A 14,813-nucleotide genomic window follows, 5' to 3' on the forward strand; every position below is an offset into this window, starting at 1 on the left:
GAAAGTCTGGGTGTGGGGGTGGGGCTGTCTGAGACCCGCAGTCTGGAGCGAGCCTCGCTTCTTTCCACCCTCCCCAAGTCCGCAGCTACTCCTGGGCCTCTGCCAGCAGGCCAGACCACAAGCCACCAGGCCTCCTGGGACTGTGATGTCGGCGGGGAGGTTCTCTGCACAGGAACGCCACCTGGGTTGGGCGCACGGCCTCCTCCTGGGAGGAGGGTTGCCCTCTAGGACGCCGATCCGCCCCTGGAGGCACACACACCTCAGTAGGCTGTTCACGTATAACCCTTCTGTGCCCCGGGCAATGCTAGCCCTCGGTGCAGGGGATCTGGTCTGCAGGTCCGACCTCTGGGTCCCAGAGTTCAAACTGTATCCCCACCAGGGAGAGGATTTCCGGTCCCAATTCACCCACAGGGAGCCCAAGCTGGGTCTATGTCTCTCAGCCTCTGAGTCAGCACCGTTCTCCTGGGAACACCGTGCCAGCAGCACCTGGGAGGGTGGGCGGGTAGGGAGCTCACAGTCTGAGTTCCCCTGAGTCAGGTGTAGGGTCCCAAACAGGAAGGTCCCGTTCCCTGGAGGTGCCTCCGGCTGGTGGCTGTTTTGTCTCTCTGGGCAGCCGCAGGTAGGGTCGGCGGAGGGGAGGAGGAGGCAATATGGCGCCTGCCACGCGGCTTAGGTCTGTGCACACGGAGGTGCCTGGCGGAAGTTGGGAACCTGGTGCCACGTCTGCTACAGGCTTACCGCTGGCTGGCAGCGGCGGTCTCTGGGCTGGCGTCCGCAGGTCTCTCCACCCGCTGGGGAGCCCACTAGCAGTCCCAAATGCAGGGGAGGGGAAACAGCAAACCCGCCTACCCTTGCCGCTGGTCTCCGGGCTGCTCCGGTGGTCTCAGTCTCCAGTTCTCCTCCGCAGCGTCCTCCCGTGGAGTCTCCCGGGGTCTCAGGTACCCCTCCTTCCGGCCCTTGTCCGCTGTATGCTTGTCTTCTTGCTTCTTTCCTCTAATTTCTGCTAGAATCTGTCTTTTCTGCAGAGACACTCTGTCTGGCGGTGTTATTCGTCAGCCATCTTGCTCCGCCCCCTCATTTTTTTATATTAAAAAAATTGCATTTGATTGTAGGATCTGTTACTCTTTCTCAGGTTTCTGAGGCATTTCCAGGGTTAATGGGGGAAAGGTAAGAGGAGGGTATCAACAGCCTATGCTGATTTCCCATTTTGTCTAGATTACCAAGTCCCTTGCAGTGCTTTGACATTCCAGATGTTTATATAACCTTTGCACTGAAGAAAACCTTGCCTCAAGTGGTACTTTTAGTATAAAATACTCACAGGTATAAAAATGAAAGGAGGGCTTTATATAACCATTTAATATCTTAATAAAGTGTTTCTTAATAGTTCATTCTCTAGGTTATCTGTCTCCAATTAGGTTTCTTTTTGTCTTGACATATATGCAATGATGGAAGATAGTGGTATGCATTAAAAAATGTAAAATAGATTTCTTAATATTAAATAATGATTTAAATTTAGCGACATTATGAAAGTATTGTAAGAGTAGGCTATTCTGCCTCTCCCTTTTTAAAAGTTGGTAAAAGCTAAAAACAAGGCTATTTGTCCTTTCTTAATTAGATTGAACTAAAGACATGCATTTCAATTTCATATATTGCTTTTGTTACAGGATCCTCATGCAGAGGAATTTGAAGACAAAGAATGGACATTTGTCATAGAAAATGTAAGCTAATAACAAATTCCTTCATCTTTCACATTTTTAATTTTATATATGTATTATTAAGGTACATTGGCATTTTGGCAGTAGGAAAAATGTTGCCTTATGAAAATTAAACAGTAATTTGTAGCTTTTAGAATTTTTAAAAATGAAATGATAGCCAGTAACATAATTATTTGTTGTTTAACAAAAGAAATGCTTTTTTTTAAACTGTAAGTCTTCAATACCGAGTTACATACATACTGTATGTATTCTGTTTGGGGCTTGAGGGCAAGACCATGTGTTATTCATCTTTTTATCTGTTCAGTATCTAGCGTGGTGCTTCTCACAAAGCCGATGATCATTGACACATTTGTTGAATGAAACAATAAATGACCTCAGAAATCTTTAAAAATAAAGTGTATGTTTTAACTCTGTTTGAGTTGAGAGATTCTAGATTGGTACCTTAATAATGACCTAAAATTAATTTACATACCGTGGAATCCTAAGTCACTAGTATGGATATTGTAGGTGTTCAATAAATGGTTATTGACTAGGGATTTATGAAGATAGGGCGATGAAAATATAGTGATTAAGAATGTGGGCTCTGGAGTCAGAGAGGCCTGATTTCAATCCCTAGTTCTTCCAGTTACAAGCTGTGTAATCATAGGCAAGTTTCTTCTCAGTCACAAAATTATAGGGTTGTTATGAGGATTAAATAATTCTCAATAAATATTAGCTTTTACCATTGTCATAATAGTTGTCACCATTATCATGACCTTCATCATCATTAAAGCTTAAAACATTTATAACAGACTTCTAACATGCTTTGCATCATTCATTTTCTTCTTTTCTGTGCCTGACTTTGTTTTGTATCTCAGTAATAAAAGAAATCTTACTCTTTTTCCCAAAGTAACTGAGCCATTTTAGACCTAAAGAACTGAGAAGTTTGGAGCGAGTTCAGGTCTGAATACCGTAAGAGGAGTTCTGATGGCTGGATATGAATTCACTGTCATTGTGTTAAAGATTCACAAATGTTAACAGTTTTGGCTTGTCTGTAGTGATAGATTTGAGCATTATACTTGGAGTAGCAATTAAAGTTTTAAAAAAACTAAAGACTTGTTGGAATTGGTTACAGACTCAAAAGCTAGCATTGATTCTTATATCAGGAACTTCTCCACTCCCACTGCTTCACTTGACCAGCCTTAAAAAAAAAAAAAGGAATTTCTCCCCAGTAGTTGGGCTTCAGTTTTCAATACTCATTGCTCTATTATACATCTGAAATCTTTTTGTTAACTTGATATATAAAAGAATTAGCTAGTTAAATTTGAGTTAGCTGGCTACTTGGGAGGCTGAGGAGGGAAGATTGAGCCCAGGAGTTCAAGACTGCAGTGAACTATGATCATGCCACTGCACTTCAGCCTGGTGACAGAACCAGACCATGTCTTATAAAATAAAACATAAAATAAAATAAATAAATTTGAGTCATAATTAATAACAAAAGTACGTAAAAGCTAACTTTATATTTGTTTAGAAAGGTGTTCTTATTGCATGATTATCTTAAGATAAAGGCACACTAGTTCTAAATTTCTGAAAAACAGATTATAAACTAACCTATTGAAAGGTACAAGTTAAAAAAAAGTTATATGATATATATTAGGTTTGACTCCAGAAGGCATTCAAATCTGTGGGATTTGGGGGAAAAATCTTTTTATTCTTTATTATACATTTTATAAAGGTATGTTAAAGGTCAATAGAGAAATATTAAAATTTAAAATAAAATTGTGAGGCCGGATGTGGCGGCTCACGCCTGTAATCCTAGCACTCTGGGAGGCCAAGGTGGGCCGATTGCTCGAGGTCAGAAGTTCGAAACCAGCCTGAGCAACAGCGAGACCCTGTCTCTACTATAAATAGAAAGAAATTAATTGGCCAACTAATATATATAGAAAAAATTAGCCGGGCATGGTGGCGCATGCCTGTAGTCCCAGCTATTCGGGAGGCTGAGGCAGTAGGATTGCTTGAGCCCAGGAATTTGAGGTTGCTGTGAGCTAGGCTGACACCATGGCCCTTACTCTAGCCTGGGCAACAAAGTGACAGTCTGTCTCTAAATAAATAAATAAAAATAAAATAAAATTGTGAAATTTAAATGCATTATGAAATAAAGATATGTGTTTTGGATTATCCTTTCCATATTGGAATATGTGTTTCTCAAGTGAAAGAGCATATTTATAGCCTTTTTATGTAAAATATGTTTATTTATGCTCAGAAGCCTATTTTGTTCATTTGCCTTTTTATTCAAATAGTTGAGCTTGCAGGATATCTGACTGTCAGGTAAGGTAGTGGATATAGGAGGAAAATGGAAAATAAAGTGTTAGCATTCCTTCTCTCTGAACATTTATTAATTATTAGATTCATAAAAATCCAGTAAAAATAATATATATGGCCTCTAACTATTATTCATATTGTATATCTTATAAAACCAACATTTTAATTGAAATATTACCAGAAATTAAGTTTTACTATGTAATCAGATGATTTTGAAAACCTTACTCTGATGTGGTGGAGAGAACACTGCATTTCTGGAGATTCTCTGCCATCATTATGCTTTTTTAACAGCTGGAAGATTTTCTGGTTCCTGGGTCTCTGCCTCTACATATTTTTATTTGAACAAAAAAAAGCATTTTTTTTCTCTCATCTCATAGTATAGCGAAACCATGAACTTTGGATTGGGTTAGAATTTAATATAAATCCTGGTGTTGTGTCTTTAAAACTGGTGACCTTGAGTAAATTATTCCCTAGAATTCAGTTTCTTCATCTATAAAATGAAAGGTTTCTACTAGATGATCTCAGAAGGCTTTTCTAGGTACATGAGTGTTTTAATTAATGGAAATATTTGAGTTAATTAATAGAAATGAACTATTTGAAAATTATTTTTCTGTAGACCAAATTTTTGATTTTTTAAGTTCAGGGAGAAAGAAAGAAAGGAATTATCTAGAGTAGGATTTTGGAACCAATTAATAATGCTAATGTATATCTTTCTTTGAAAATTCCCTATCAACATATATTTTTTCTGTATAAAATACTTTTGTTTCTGGAATGGAGTATGAATATTATTGTAAATTTCTTGTACTGAATTCTTTACGCCTAGAAAATCTAGGCCAGTTTTCTGAGATGCTAACAGGACCCCTGCTTGGAATTTTTTTCCTTACTTCTTTCTTATTTCTCTAATAGTTATTTCCTATTCTAGATTAGGAAAAAAAAAGGAAATTGAATTGTGATATAAACTAGTTTTGTATATAAAGGAAGATGTAGCAGAAACTTCATTTCTCAGTCATAAATATCAAAGAAAATAATACTCGCCTTTTAAGATTGTTTTATGATTGAAACCTAGGGGAATCTAGTTATTGATGAACTAATTCAAAGAAAAGTAAAATTAATGAATGTGTGAGGGGCAGGCACTTCCTCAGCTATTAGTAATTATGACAACAACAACACTAATAATGCTTGCTAGGATCCCCATGCAAGAAAGTAAGATAATATTTTTTTATTAGATACATTTCTTATGATTTTTGTTGGCTTATGCCTGTTTTTACAACAGGTTTGTTTTTAAGAGGTGATTATGGGATTTGACCTCTTTTCCCAGCATAACATGTTTATTTTTTGAAAGTTAAAGAAATAAAGGTAAATATTAAGTGCATCCATTATCAAATTTGCTTTCATAATATAACATTACTAGACTTCAGAAGTATTGTGAAATTGCTATATTCTTAATGCATGGGAAAGCTCATGAATGCCTGTGTTGTGAATAAAACATTTAAAACACATTAACTCAAGAGAATACACCAGTATACCAACTCTAAATGAGGACAATTATCATAAATTGTGACCTGTCTAATATCAAAGGATGAGTTTGTGTAATTAAACCTAAAACAAAACAAACAAAACAAAGGAAGTGCTGTATTCTCACCTGAAAGATAGCCTAGAATTTGACAGATCTCTCTTTTTTCGTTTTCAGGAGGACCTTAATTTCTTTCTGTTAGGGCTAACTCCTGTATAGTGAGATTTGAGAATTTTTCTTTTTTTAACCTGTCCAGGTGTGTTAACTCTTTTTACCTGCTTTGGAAAATCTAGGCCGGTTTTCTGAGAGGCTTATAGGACCTCTGCTTGGATAAGTAGATTTAACAAGGGGAAAGTTTTACTCCATTTATTTCTGTATCCACTATGATTTTTTTTTAAAAATCATGGTATCTTTGGGTGGTAGCTTCTCAATAAATATTTGTTAAACGAGTCAATGAATGAATGATTATATAATAAACTCAGTGAACTGTAAGATAGTACGTAAAAGATCCATGTTACAGTAGGACCCCTTCTGATTAACCACTACTTAATTTACATGGATTATTTCATATCTTTCATTCTATTGTAAAACATGCTGGTTTTAAACTCACATCTGTCAACATGGTTAGTAGGCTACTCTGTGACGCACTCCTATACACTTCTTTTTTTTTTTTTTTGAGATGGAGTCTCACTCTGTTGCCCGGGCTAGGGTGCCGTGGCGTCTGCCTAGCTCACAGCAACCTCAAACTCCTGGGCTCAAGCAATCCTACTGCCTCAGGCTCCCGAGTAGATGGGACTACAGGCATGCACCACTATGACTGGCTAATTATATATATATATATATATAGTTGTCCAGCTAATTTCTTTCTATTTTTTTTTTTTTTTTAGTTGTCCAGCTAATTTCTTTCTATTTTTTTTTAGTAGAGACAGGGTCTTGCTCTTGCTCAGGCTGGGCTCGAACTCCTGAGCTCAAACGATCTGCCTTCCTTGGCCTCCCAGGGTGCTAGGATTACATGCGTGAGCCACCACACCTGGCCTACACTTCTGCACTTACGAGTTGTATGTTGAGTTTGACCCTTAACAAGACGTTTAAATGCTGTTGACCTATTATTGCAATTATGTAATTTAATTAGATATTTCATAGATCAATGAAATAATCAGTTCGAAGGATTATTTCATGAATTGTTAATGCTTTAGAAAGACTAGTTGATAAAAGTGAGTTGTAAAAACTGCTGTCCAGTCTGGTGTGCATATCTTTATAGTTGTAAAAATCTGAGAAAAAGTAATAAAAATCTGGAAGGATTTTGTATGCAGATTGCATTTCTATAGTACTTAAGTATTCATTTAAAAGAAATTGAAATTCATTAATGATACATTGTGGGTGGTGATTAGATGCGAAAGTCAATAATTAACAAAGTTATACTCGAAGAAGAGGCCATAAAACTTGTGAACAAAGCACTTTAATATGTATTGAACAAAATTAAAATTTGAGGGTATCAGTACTCATAATTTTCCCCTTTAATTGACCAGCTTCCTATGCCAGTCAGATCATTTAGGAATTCTATAAATGTATATTAAGCCAATCTCCTATGATCTGTCTCTATAAGCATCTAAAGGATTAAAGAACTGTCTTAGACATTCTTTTAAACCAAAATTCAATGTAAGCAGACATTGCATTTTTCCAGTTGTAGCAGTTTGTTCTACTTATCATCATCTAATGAGGTATTTTTAATCTTTCCAATAAATGAGCCGATATTCATTCATTTATTCATCAGTAAGTATTCACTGAGCAAGTATTATGTGTGAGACACTGTTTTAGGCACTTGAAATAGAGTGGTATATGAAAGAGGTAACAGATTTCTTCCTCATAGAATTTATATTCATATGTGTGTATCTGGGAGGGATAAACTTAATGTGTGAAATATATAGTTTGTTTGACAAAATAAATATATAACACAGTAAATATAATGTTAGATAAGTGCTATGGAGAAAAATAAAGCAGGGGAAATCTTTATGATTACATGGTTATAATGAACCTTCTTATTCTATGTAAGGTCTCCAAAATAGAATTGTGGCATGCTTGTCAAATTAATTTAAAATATATTTAATAAGAGAGTTGATGAAATGAATATTGTAAGGTGTGGGAAAGTTTAAAAATAACCTTAAGATGCTATATAAACGTTTTCCTAGGTTATAGCTCCCCTCAGTGGTGAATGATGAAATTGACTCTTGCTTGGAGAAGCAATTCTTTTCTTGCTGATCATGTAGCAATAACATGTAATAGTGTTATGCTTTACCTTAAATTTTAGTGTGTTTCCACATTTCATACAGAAAAGTTAATGAATTTCAAAGGCCTAAAGTCTGACTCTTTGTCTTGTAAAATCTGGATTTTGTTTGAAAGTCTGTTGGTACATTATTCTGATACTTAAAAGGCATACACTTTGAATGGTATTTTAATACATTTCTTTTCTTTGTACTTCCTGTTATAACCCCACAGTCAATATAGAAGTTTTGAGACCTTATGCAGAATGTCCAGTAGTAACATCAGTAATAATAGAGTGAAATTTTAATATAAAATATCCCAGTAAAATAGAAGTCTCCAAATTATATCGTGCTAACACATTTATTAGACACTAAATGCTAAATACAAGTGGAATGCTTTATACACACACTATTATTTGCTCATTACAGTAACTCTAAGTCAGTTATATAACCTTATTTTGCAGATAAAGAAAGATTTAGAGAGGTTAATTAACTTGCCCAAAGTCAGATAGCTAACAAGTTGAGATTTTATCCAGTTTTGTCTTTCTCCAGGGCCCTTGCCCTTAACCCTTAATGCAATAACTACCTCCCTTAATGAAAAGATGGAAAGAAATAATTTAAAATCGTAGAATCATAGAGAAGTTTTTAATCAGCCTTCTATATTAGTAAACCTGTGAGGAATATATATATTAGATTAGTGAAGGCAGGTTGTTAATTATTATTTATATTCAGTCCAGAAGTTATTTGGTTTAGTTACTTGACTGCTGCTAGACATTATAAGATGGAATCCAAGAATTATCAGTCACCAGAATTTTGAATATTTTTTCTCAAGGCAACCTTCCTGCCTCTTTGTGTAAATTGAGATAATGATGTTTTCATTTTGTTGGTTCTTTTATTTCTCCATTTATCTGAGCTTTCTTCTTTGAACCAGAAAGCTACATATACATAAGTTAAAACTTTAGAGGTGATTCTGCCACTTGTTAGCTGTGTTATCTTAGACAAGTAATTTAATCTTTCACAGCCTCTGTATGCTCAGGTATAAAATGATGGTATTAATATCTGCTCCACAGGTTATTGATGATTAGAAATAATATATGTAAAGCATCTAGCTTGGTAAGGAGTATTAATAGTTATTTTTATAACATTCCTTTCTGGAGGACATAGAAAGATATAAAGGAACAGAAGCTTGATTTCCAAATTTATTGTTGCAGGATTTTAGATTTTCTACTCCTTTATACCACTTATGCCTCTCGATAGCATCTAGACTTCACCATTTACCTCAAAAGAATGACAACTTATAAATATCATAATTGGGTTAAACTTAAAATGTTTTTATCTTTCTAAAATTTTCATCTTTTGATTTAGGATATTTTCTCCTTATAATTTTAATCCAGTATTAAGAACCAGTTTTTTTCTGAAAGTAAATAAATGCTGCTAATTTATTAATATCTATATCCGGGCCTATGCTTGTATTTACTTACAATATGATTATGAATATACTTCAAAAATACAAATGATATTATTTTGGGTTATGTATAACTCATTTACCTATTATTAGTGCAAATAATCAAGAATGGCTACTACTAAAAATTATGTTTCTTTTTTATCTACCATAATACAGTAATGCCTGTTCATCTAGGCAATTGATTTTGTGGGTTGTGTGTGTGTGTATGTTTTTTTTTTTTTATGTGAAGCCACAATAGTTATATTCAGAAAACAAAAATTTTTTCTTCCCTAGTGTTTTAGATTACCCAACTAAATCCAGAACCATTATCTGTGTAAATTACATCTATAGATTTTAGTTTTTAAAATCTAAAAATTTTTATTTTTTGATTCCATTGGTGTTTGAATGAATAAAATATGCATATTGAAAAAAGGCACCAATCTAGGTTAAATTTATTCATCCAGTCTTTTTGCAAACATTTAATGTGCATTTTCTATATGTCTAGAAATTTGGTAACTATTGAAGATACAGAATTAATTAAGACATGCAGAATTCCATCTATTCTGAGGTCATAGGTTTTTTCCCCCACATTTTTTCTGTGAAATTGGGATCATCATACATCTATGGTATCTCACAGTTACAACTGGTAGTGTTTTTTTCTTTCTTACTGCTATATAACATAATGGTATGTCATCTTTAAATCAATGAAGACATAAGATAGGCTGTCTTGGCCTGGGGCAGTGGCTGACACCCGCAATACTAGCACTCGGAGAGTCCTAAGCGAGACGATCGCTTAAGGTCAGGAGATTGAGATGAGCCTGAGCAAGAGTGAGACCCTGTCTCTACCAAAAATAGAATAGTGATGGGTGCCTGTAGTCCCAGCTACTTGGGAGGCTGAGGCAGGAGGATCACTTGAGCCCAGGAATTTGAGGTTGCAGTGAGCTATGATGATGCCACTGCACTCTACCTGGGGCCACAGAGCGACTCTCTGTCTTAAAAAAAAAAAAAAGAAGAAGAAAGCCTGTCTATAAGAATCTTATAAACTAGTGAGATGTTGGATACATAAAGGAAGAACTGCAGGAAAAAAGATAATCATAGTGTACTAGAGAACAGTAAAGGAGGGCAGAGTCAAAGAAGACTTCCTGGAGAAAGCGGCTGCAGAGTTTAGTGTTCAAGAAAAAATGAAGTTGGACAAAAAAGGCATTCCAAGCAGAGAGAAGAAATATCAGGTAAGAAAGATAAGGGGAAGAGAGCCAATGGTGAGTTTAGAGCAAAAATAATTGAGAAGAAGAGAGAAAACCAACCAAAAGAAAACATGAGCTCCCCCATTAAAGATATATAGACATCTACTTTTTGTTTTTTAAGTGTTAACCCAATGAATTTAATAATAGGCATGTGGTTAACTTGAGGTTCTATGTCCTCCTTGGAAGAGAGCAGTGGTGTATCAAAATGTGTTTTCTTGGTGCCACCTATCCACTATTTAGTCTTTCACTATTTCCAGCTGTCACCAGTGAGACGGGCAGTTCATCTCCTCTGAGCCTTTTTAATTGTTGTTTATTTGATGTTACCTCCAGAAACCTTTTAAATAGATGGGATATTACTTATGTTAATTTCAAGGCAATAGTATAAATCCTCCTCTGATTTGTATCTTTTGTTGGATTATGTTGAACAGGATTGCTTGCCCAACCAAACTCACTTGACCAGATTATACCAGGAACAGAGATGATAAATAGCTCAAATAATGTAATGTAAACAATAAAAAAAAATCACAAAGTTTCTGACCTTATTAGATTTAATTTGAATACTTCGCAAAAATCCAATCTCTGAATCTCACAAAGTTACATTCTGAAAAATTACCTCTACTTTTTCTTTCAAAGAAAAAATATATACAAATACTACTTCTCTCCCTTAATTATTTTTCCTTTGTCATCTCAGCCAAGAGATCCAATGTCTGGGTAAAGATTGGATATCTTGTTTAGGAACTGTAACTTGCGCTTTCTTCCCTTTAAACCTGGTATAGCTTCCTTAGTAGCTGCAAACTAGGATTATCTTTTCAGCCAGAAGCCTTTCATGAGCACCACTTTTCCAGTGATCCAAAGGGTGTGTTGTACATGTGAGAATGCCACATCCTACAACACAAAAATTAGAAGGATCTTTCTTCCACCATGTAATCAGTATGATTTATAATCTAAATACCAATCAGATATAGCTTAGCCTTTTTAAGGTAGGACAATATTTATCCTACTATCATCTTATTTATAGCCTCCCTATTAATGTTCCACTCCCTATGGAAATGTGGCCCAGTTAACTTTCTTGAACCTGATCAATCAAATTTCCACTAGGTAGCACATTCTACTTTTTGTTCTTCTATAAATCCAATAAGTAAGAGTAGTTGAGACAGTAATACCCATTCATCTGTACTTGTTAGTATTATGTAATATATGTGTATATATTAATTGTACTGTAGTTCATTCAACTCTATATTTAGGAAACGAGTCCTTTCTTCATCCTATTAACTGCAGTTGGTCAAGAAGGTATATGAATTATCTTGCTTTTGCTGAATGGCAAGAAAATTCACGTGGTTTAGCCATAGTGGCTACTTACTGAGAGAGTGTGTTATTTTCCTACACAGCACTAACCAGAATACAATCGAAGATCCCTGTATTGTTAAGTCTCTTTTAGGCCATTCTTTTGGTATAAACTTTTCAATCATGTTCTTTTCTTACAACCCCAGAATCTTAGACCTTTTGGATTCTAAATATCTCAGAAATTTGAAAGCACAGTATATGGGGGACCTCAGTTTATCTTTTTTTTTTTTTTTTTTTTTTTTTTTTTTTTTTGAGACAGAGTCTCACTTTGTTGCCCAGGCTAGAGTGAGTGCCGTGGCGTCAGCCTAGCTCACAGCAACCTCAAACTCCTGGGCTCGAGTGATCCTTCTGCCTCAGCCTCCCGGGTAGCTGGGACTACAGGCATGTGCCACCATGCCCGGCTAATTTTTTTATATATATATCAGTTGGCCAATTAATTTCTTTCTATTTATAGTAGAGACGGGGTCTCGCTCTTGCTCAGGCTGGTTTTGAACTCCTGACCTTGAGCAATCCGCCCGCCTCGGCCTCCCAAGAGCTAGGATTACAGGCGTGAGCCACAGCGCCCGGCCAGATTATTTAAAGTAAACATCATATTTATATAATTTCTTCTGTAAATAATGAAGCCCACTTGAACATAATTAACTTAAGAACTTGCTAAGAGATAACTGGCATGTCAGAAAAGATGATTTACCTATAAATAATTTTTTTTTTTTTTGGTAAACTTTATTTCCTTTAGGTGATCTCTCTGACATGTTAGGCTAAAGTCTCAAAATTAGCTATTTTGATTCTTGAGAAATGATATTGTTGTGTTCTTTTTTCTACAAAGAAAAAAAATAATTGACTATATTTAAAGCAACAAATCTATCCCTTTTGCCCCCTTAGAATTTATCTCCTGCATTTAGAATAGGAAGCTCATAGTTCAGACAGGCTTTTCTGGTCTTTTAATTATCCTGTCAACTTTCTGTTCTGTATGATTATGTGAATGGTGACTGGCTGTCTGTGTAAATTAGGCAGGATATTCTAGATATGACTAGGAGTTAAATGAAGCTTCATCAGCCAACTCACTCTCATTTTGGTTAAATTTCTGAGAACGTTTATATATACATATTTTTTTTCCTTCCTAATTTTCATTATGTTAAATATTTAGTATGCTATTCAAGTTCAGAAATCTTTCAGATTGTGCTTCTGGAGGAAAATTCCATCTCCTTATTCTCAAATGATCTTTTGACTTTAAAGAAAATAATGGAGAAACTTTTGTTGTACTTAAAAAAAAATAAAAACTGCAACATGCTTTGAGCCTGTCAGAATCCTAAGATTCTTGTGCAACTCTACCCATCTACTTAAATACTTACTTAGTTTTTCATTTTCATCTTGTCTATTATCTGTCATTTTTGGTTAATCATTTGTCAGTTTTATTAGAGTGAATTAATTAGAAGAAAGCAAGTTTCCAACTTCAGATCTACATTCTAAAATTTCTGACATAGGAAGTGAACTCACATGAATTAACATCAAAAGTGAATTGTACTGTATTTATCTATGTGTGATGTAAGAAACTTATATTAAAATAGTAAATAAAAACTGCATTTCAGATAATTTATTTCATGGAGTAGTTTAATTTGTGAAATGTCCTAGCCAACAAATTTAAGGAAAGTTTTATTTTACAGCAACAAAGCTCTATATTCATACTATTACAATGTTCGTGCTTTTTGGTTTTTATTTTCTGATTTTTGTTCCAGTTCGATACATGGAGATTCATCTTTATTTGTTAATCATACATTACAGATAAGCAAGTAAAGCAATAGTGTAAAAATTCAGTAGATTACTTAGTATTCATAATTGCTTATTCATTCACTAAATATTTATTAAATGGATACCATGTGGCAGATATTTGCTACTTATGAGAGTGTAATAGTGAAAAAGATGGACTCTCTGACTCTAGGTGTCCTATAGTCTGGGGGACATAAACAGGCAACCACTAAGATTAAGTTTAGGATGTTACATCTTCTCATATAAAGAGTATCTAACCCAGTCTTGGGGGGTTAGGGGAAGCTTTCTATTGAAAGTGATATACAAATTGAAACCTAAAAGATAAAATTTTTATAATCCTTTATCTGTAACTTAAGAATCCAAAATCTCTACCTAAGATTTAATTTTTTGTTGTTGTTGTTTCTCAGAAATTTGGTTCATATTCATTTGGTGCCAAAACCTAACCTGACCTGAGATAAGACTATGCATAGTATTTGTTTCACTTAGTATAACTGTTTATTCATTTTGCTGCAGAAATATTAATATGTTTGATTATGAGGTGCTGGCTGTATTGCCTTTTAAAAATCCAAGTAAGAGATTTCAGATAAGAGATTAAGTACTTTTGATAGTCAACTGCAGGGGATTTTAGAGGGTCCCTCCAGTGGCTGGAATAGCTTGAGCAAAAGTTGTAGAATAGCATGTTGTTCAATTACTTTCTTGAATATTTCATTTTTTAAAGAGTGATTGATTTTTCTAGGGTTGTAGTAACCTAGCCATTAAATTGAGTTATATGATAATTAAAGAACTAAAAATTTTAATATATAGTTGTTATGAATCTACAAATTTACATGGCACACATGGTGAGTAATAGTATCAAAGGAAAAGAACTATTGATGTTGTTAGTTTTAAGTCAGTGCTTATTATCCCTGAAATCATGTCTTACTTTTTAATGATGCAGATACCTGGGCCCCAACTTGGACCTACTGAATCAGATTTCTGATGCAGAAGGGAGATAGTTTGAGAACATTAAGGTCACCCTGTTTTGTATTTTTTGGCAAATTAAAGATTTGGAAAATGGGGAGGTAAATGAGTGTATAAAGCAATACTTTATAATTCTTTTTTTTTTTTCGAGACAGGATCTTGCTCTGTTGCCCAGGCTACAGTGCAGTGGCACGATCCTAGCTCACTGCAGCCTTGACCTCCTGGCCTGAAGTGATCCTCCTGCTGTAGCCTCCCAGATAGCTG

General features: G+C 35.2%; 1 protein-coding gene across 14 annotated transcripts in view; it reads left to right on the plus strand.

The window, feature by feature from the left end:
* Positions 1-14,813, plus strand: part of EHBP1 (EH domain binding protein 1) — a 351,096-nt gene that overhangs the window by 89,354 nt on the left and 246,929 nt on the right. For all 14 annotated transcript variants that reach the window (XM_012764882.2, XM_012764889.2, XM_012764886.2 and 11 more), the window contains one exon: positions 1,665-1,718. In XM_012764882.2, the coding sequence (XP_012620336.1) occupies positions 1,665-1,718 (54 nt within the window). The remainder of the gene's footprint in view (positions 1-1,664; positions 1,719-14,813) is intronic.

This window comes from Microcebus murinus, chromosome 3 (genome assembly GCF_040939455.1).
Source record: "Microcebus murinus isolate Inina chromosome 3, M.murinus_Inina_mat1.0, whole genome shotgun sequence".
Lineage (NCBI taxonomy): Eukaryota > Metazoa > Chordata > Mammalia > Primates > Cheirogaleidae > Microcebus > Microcebus murinus.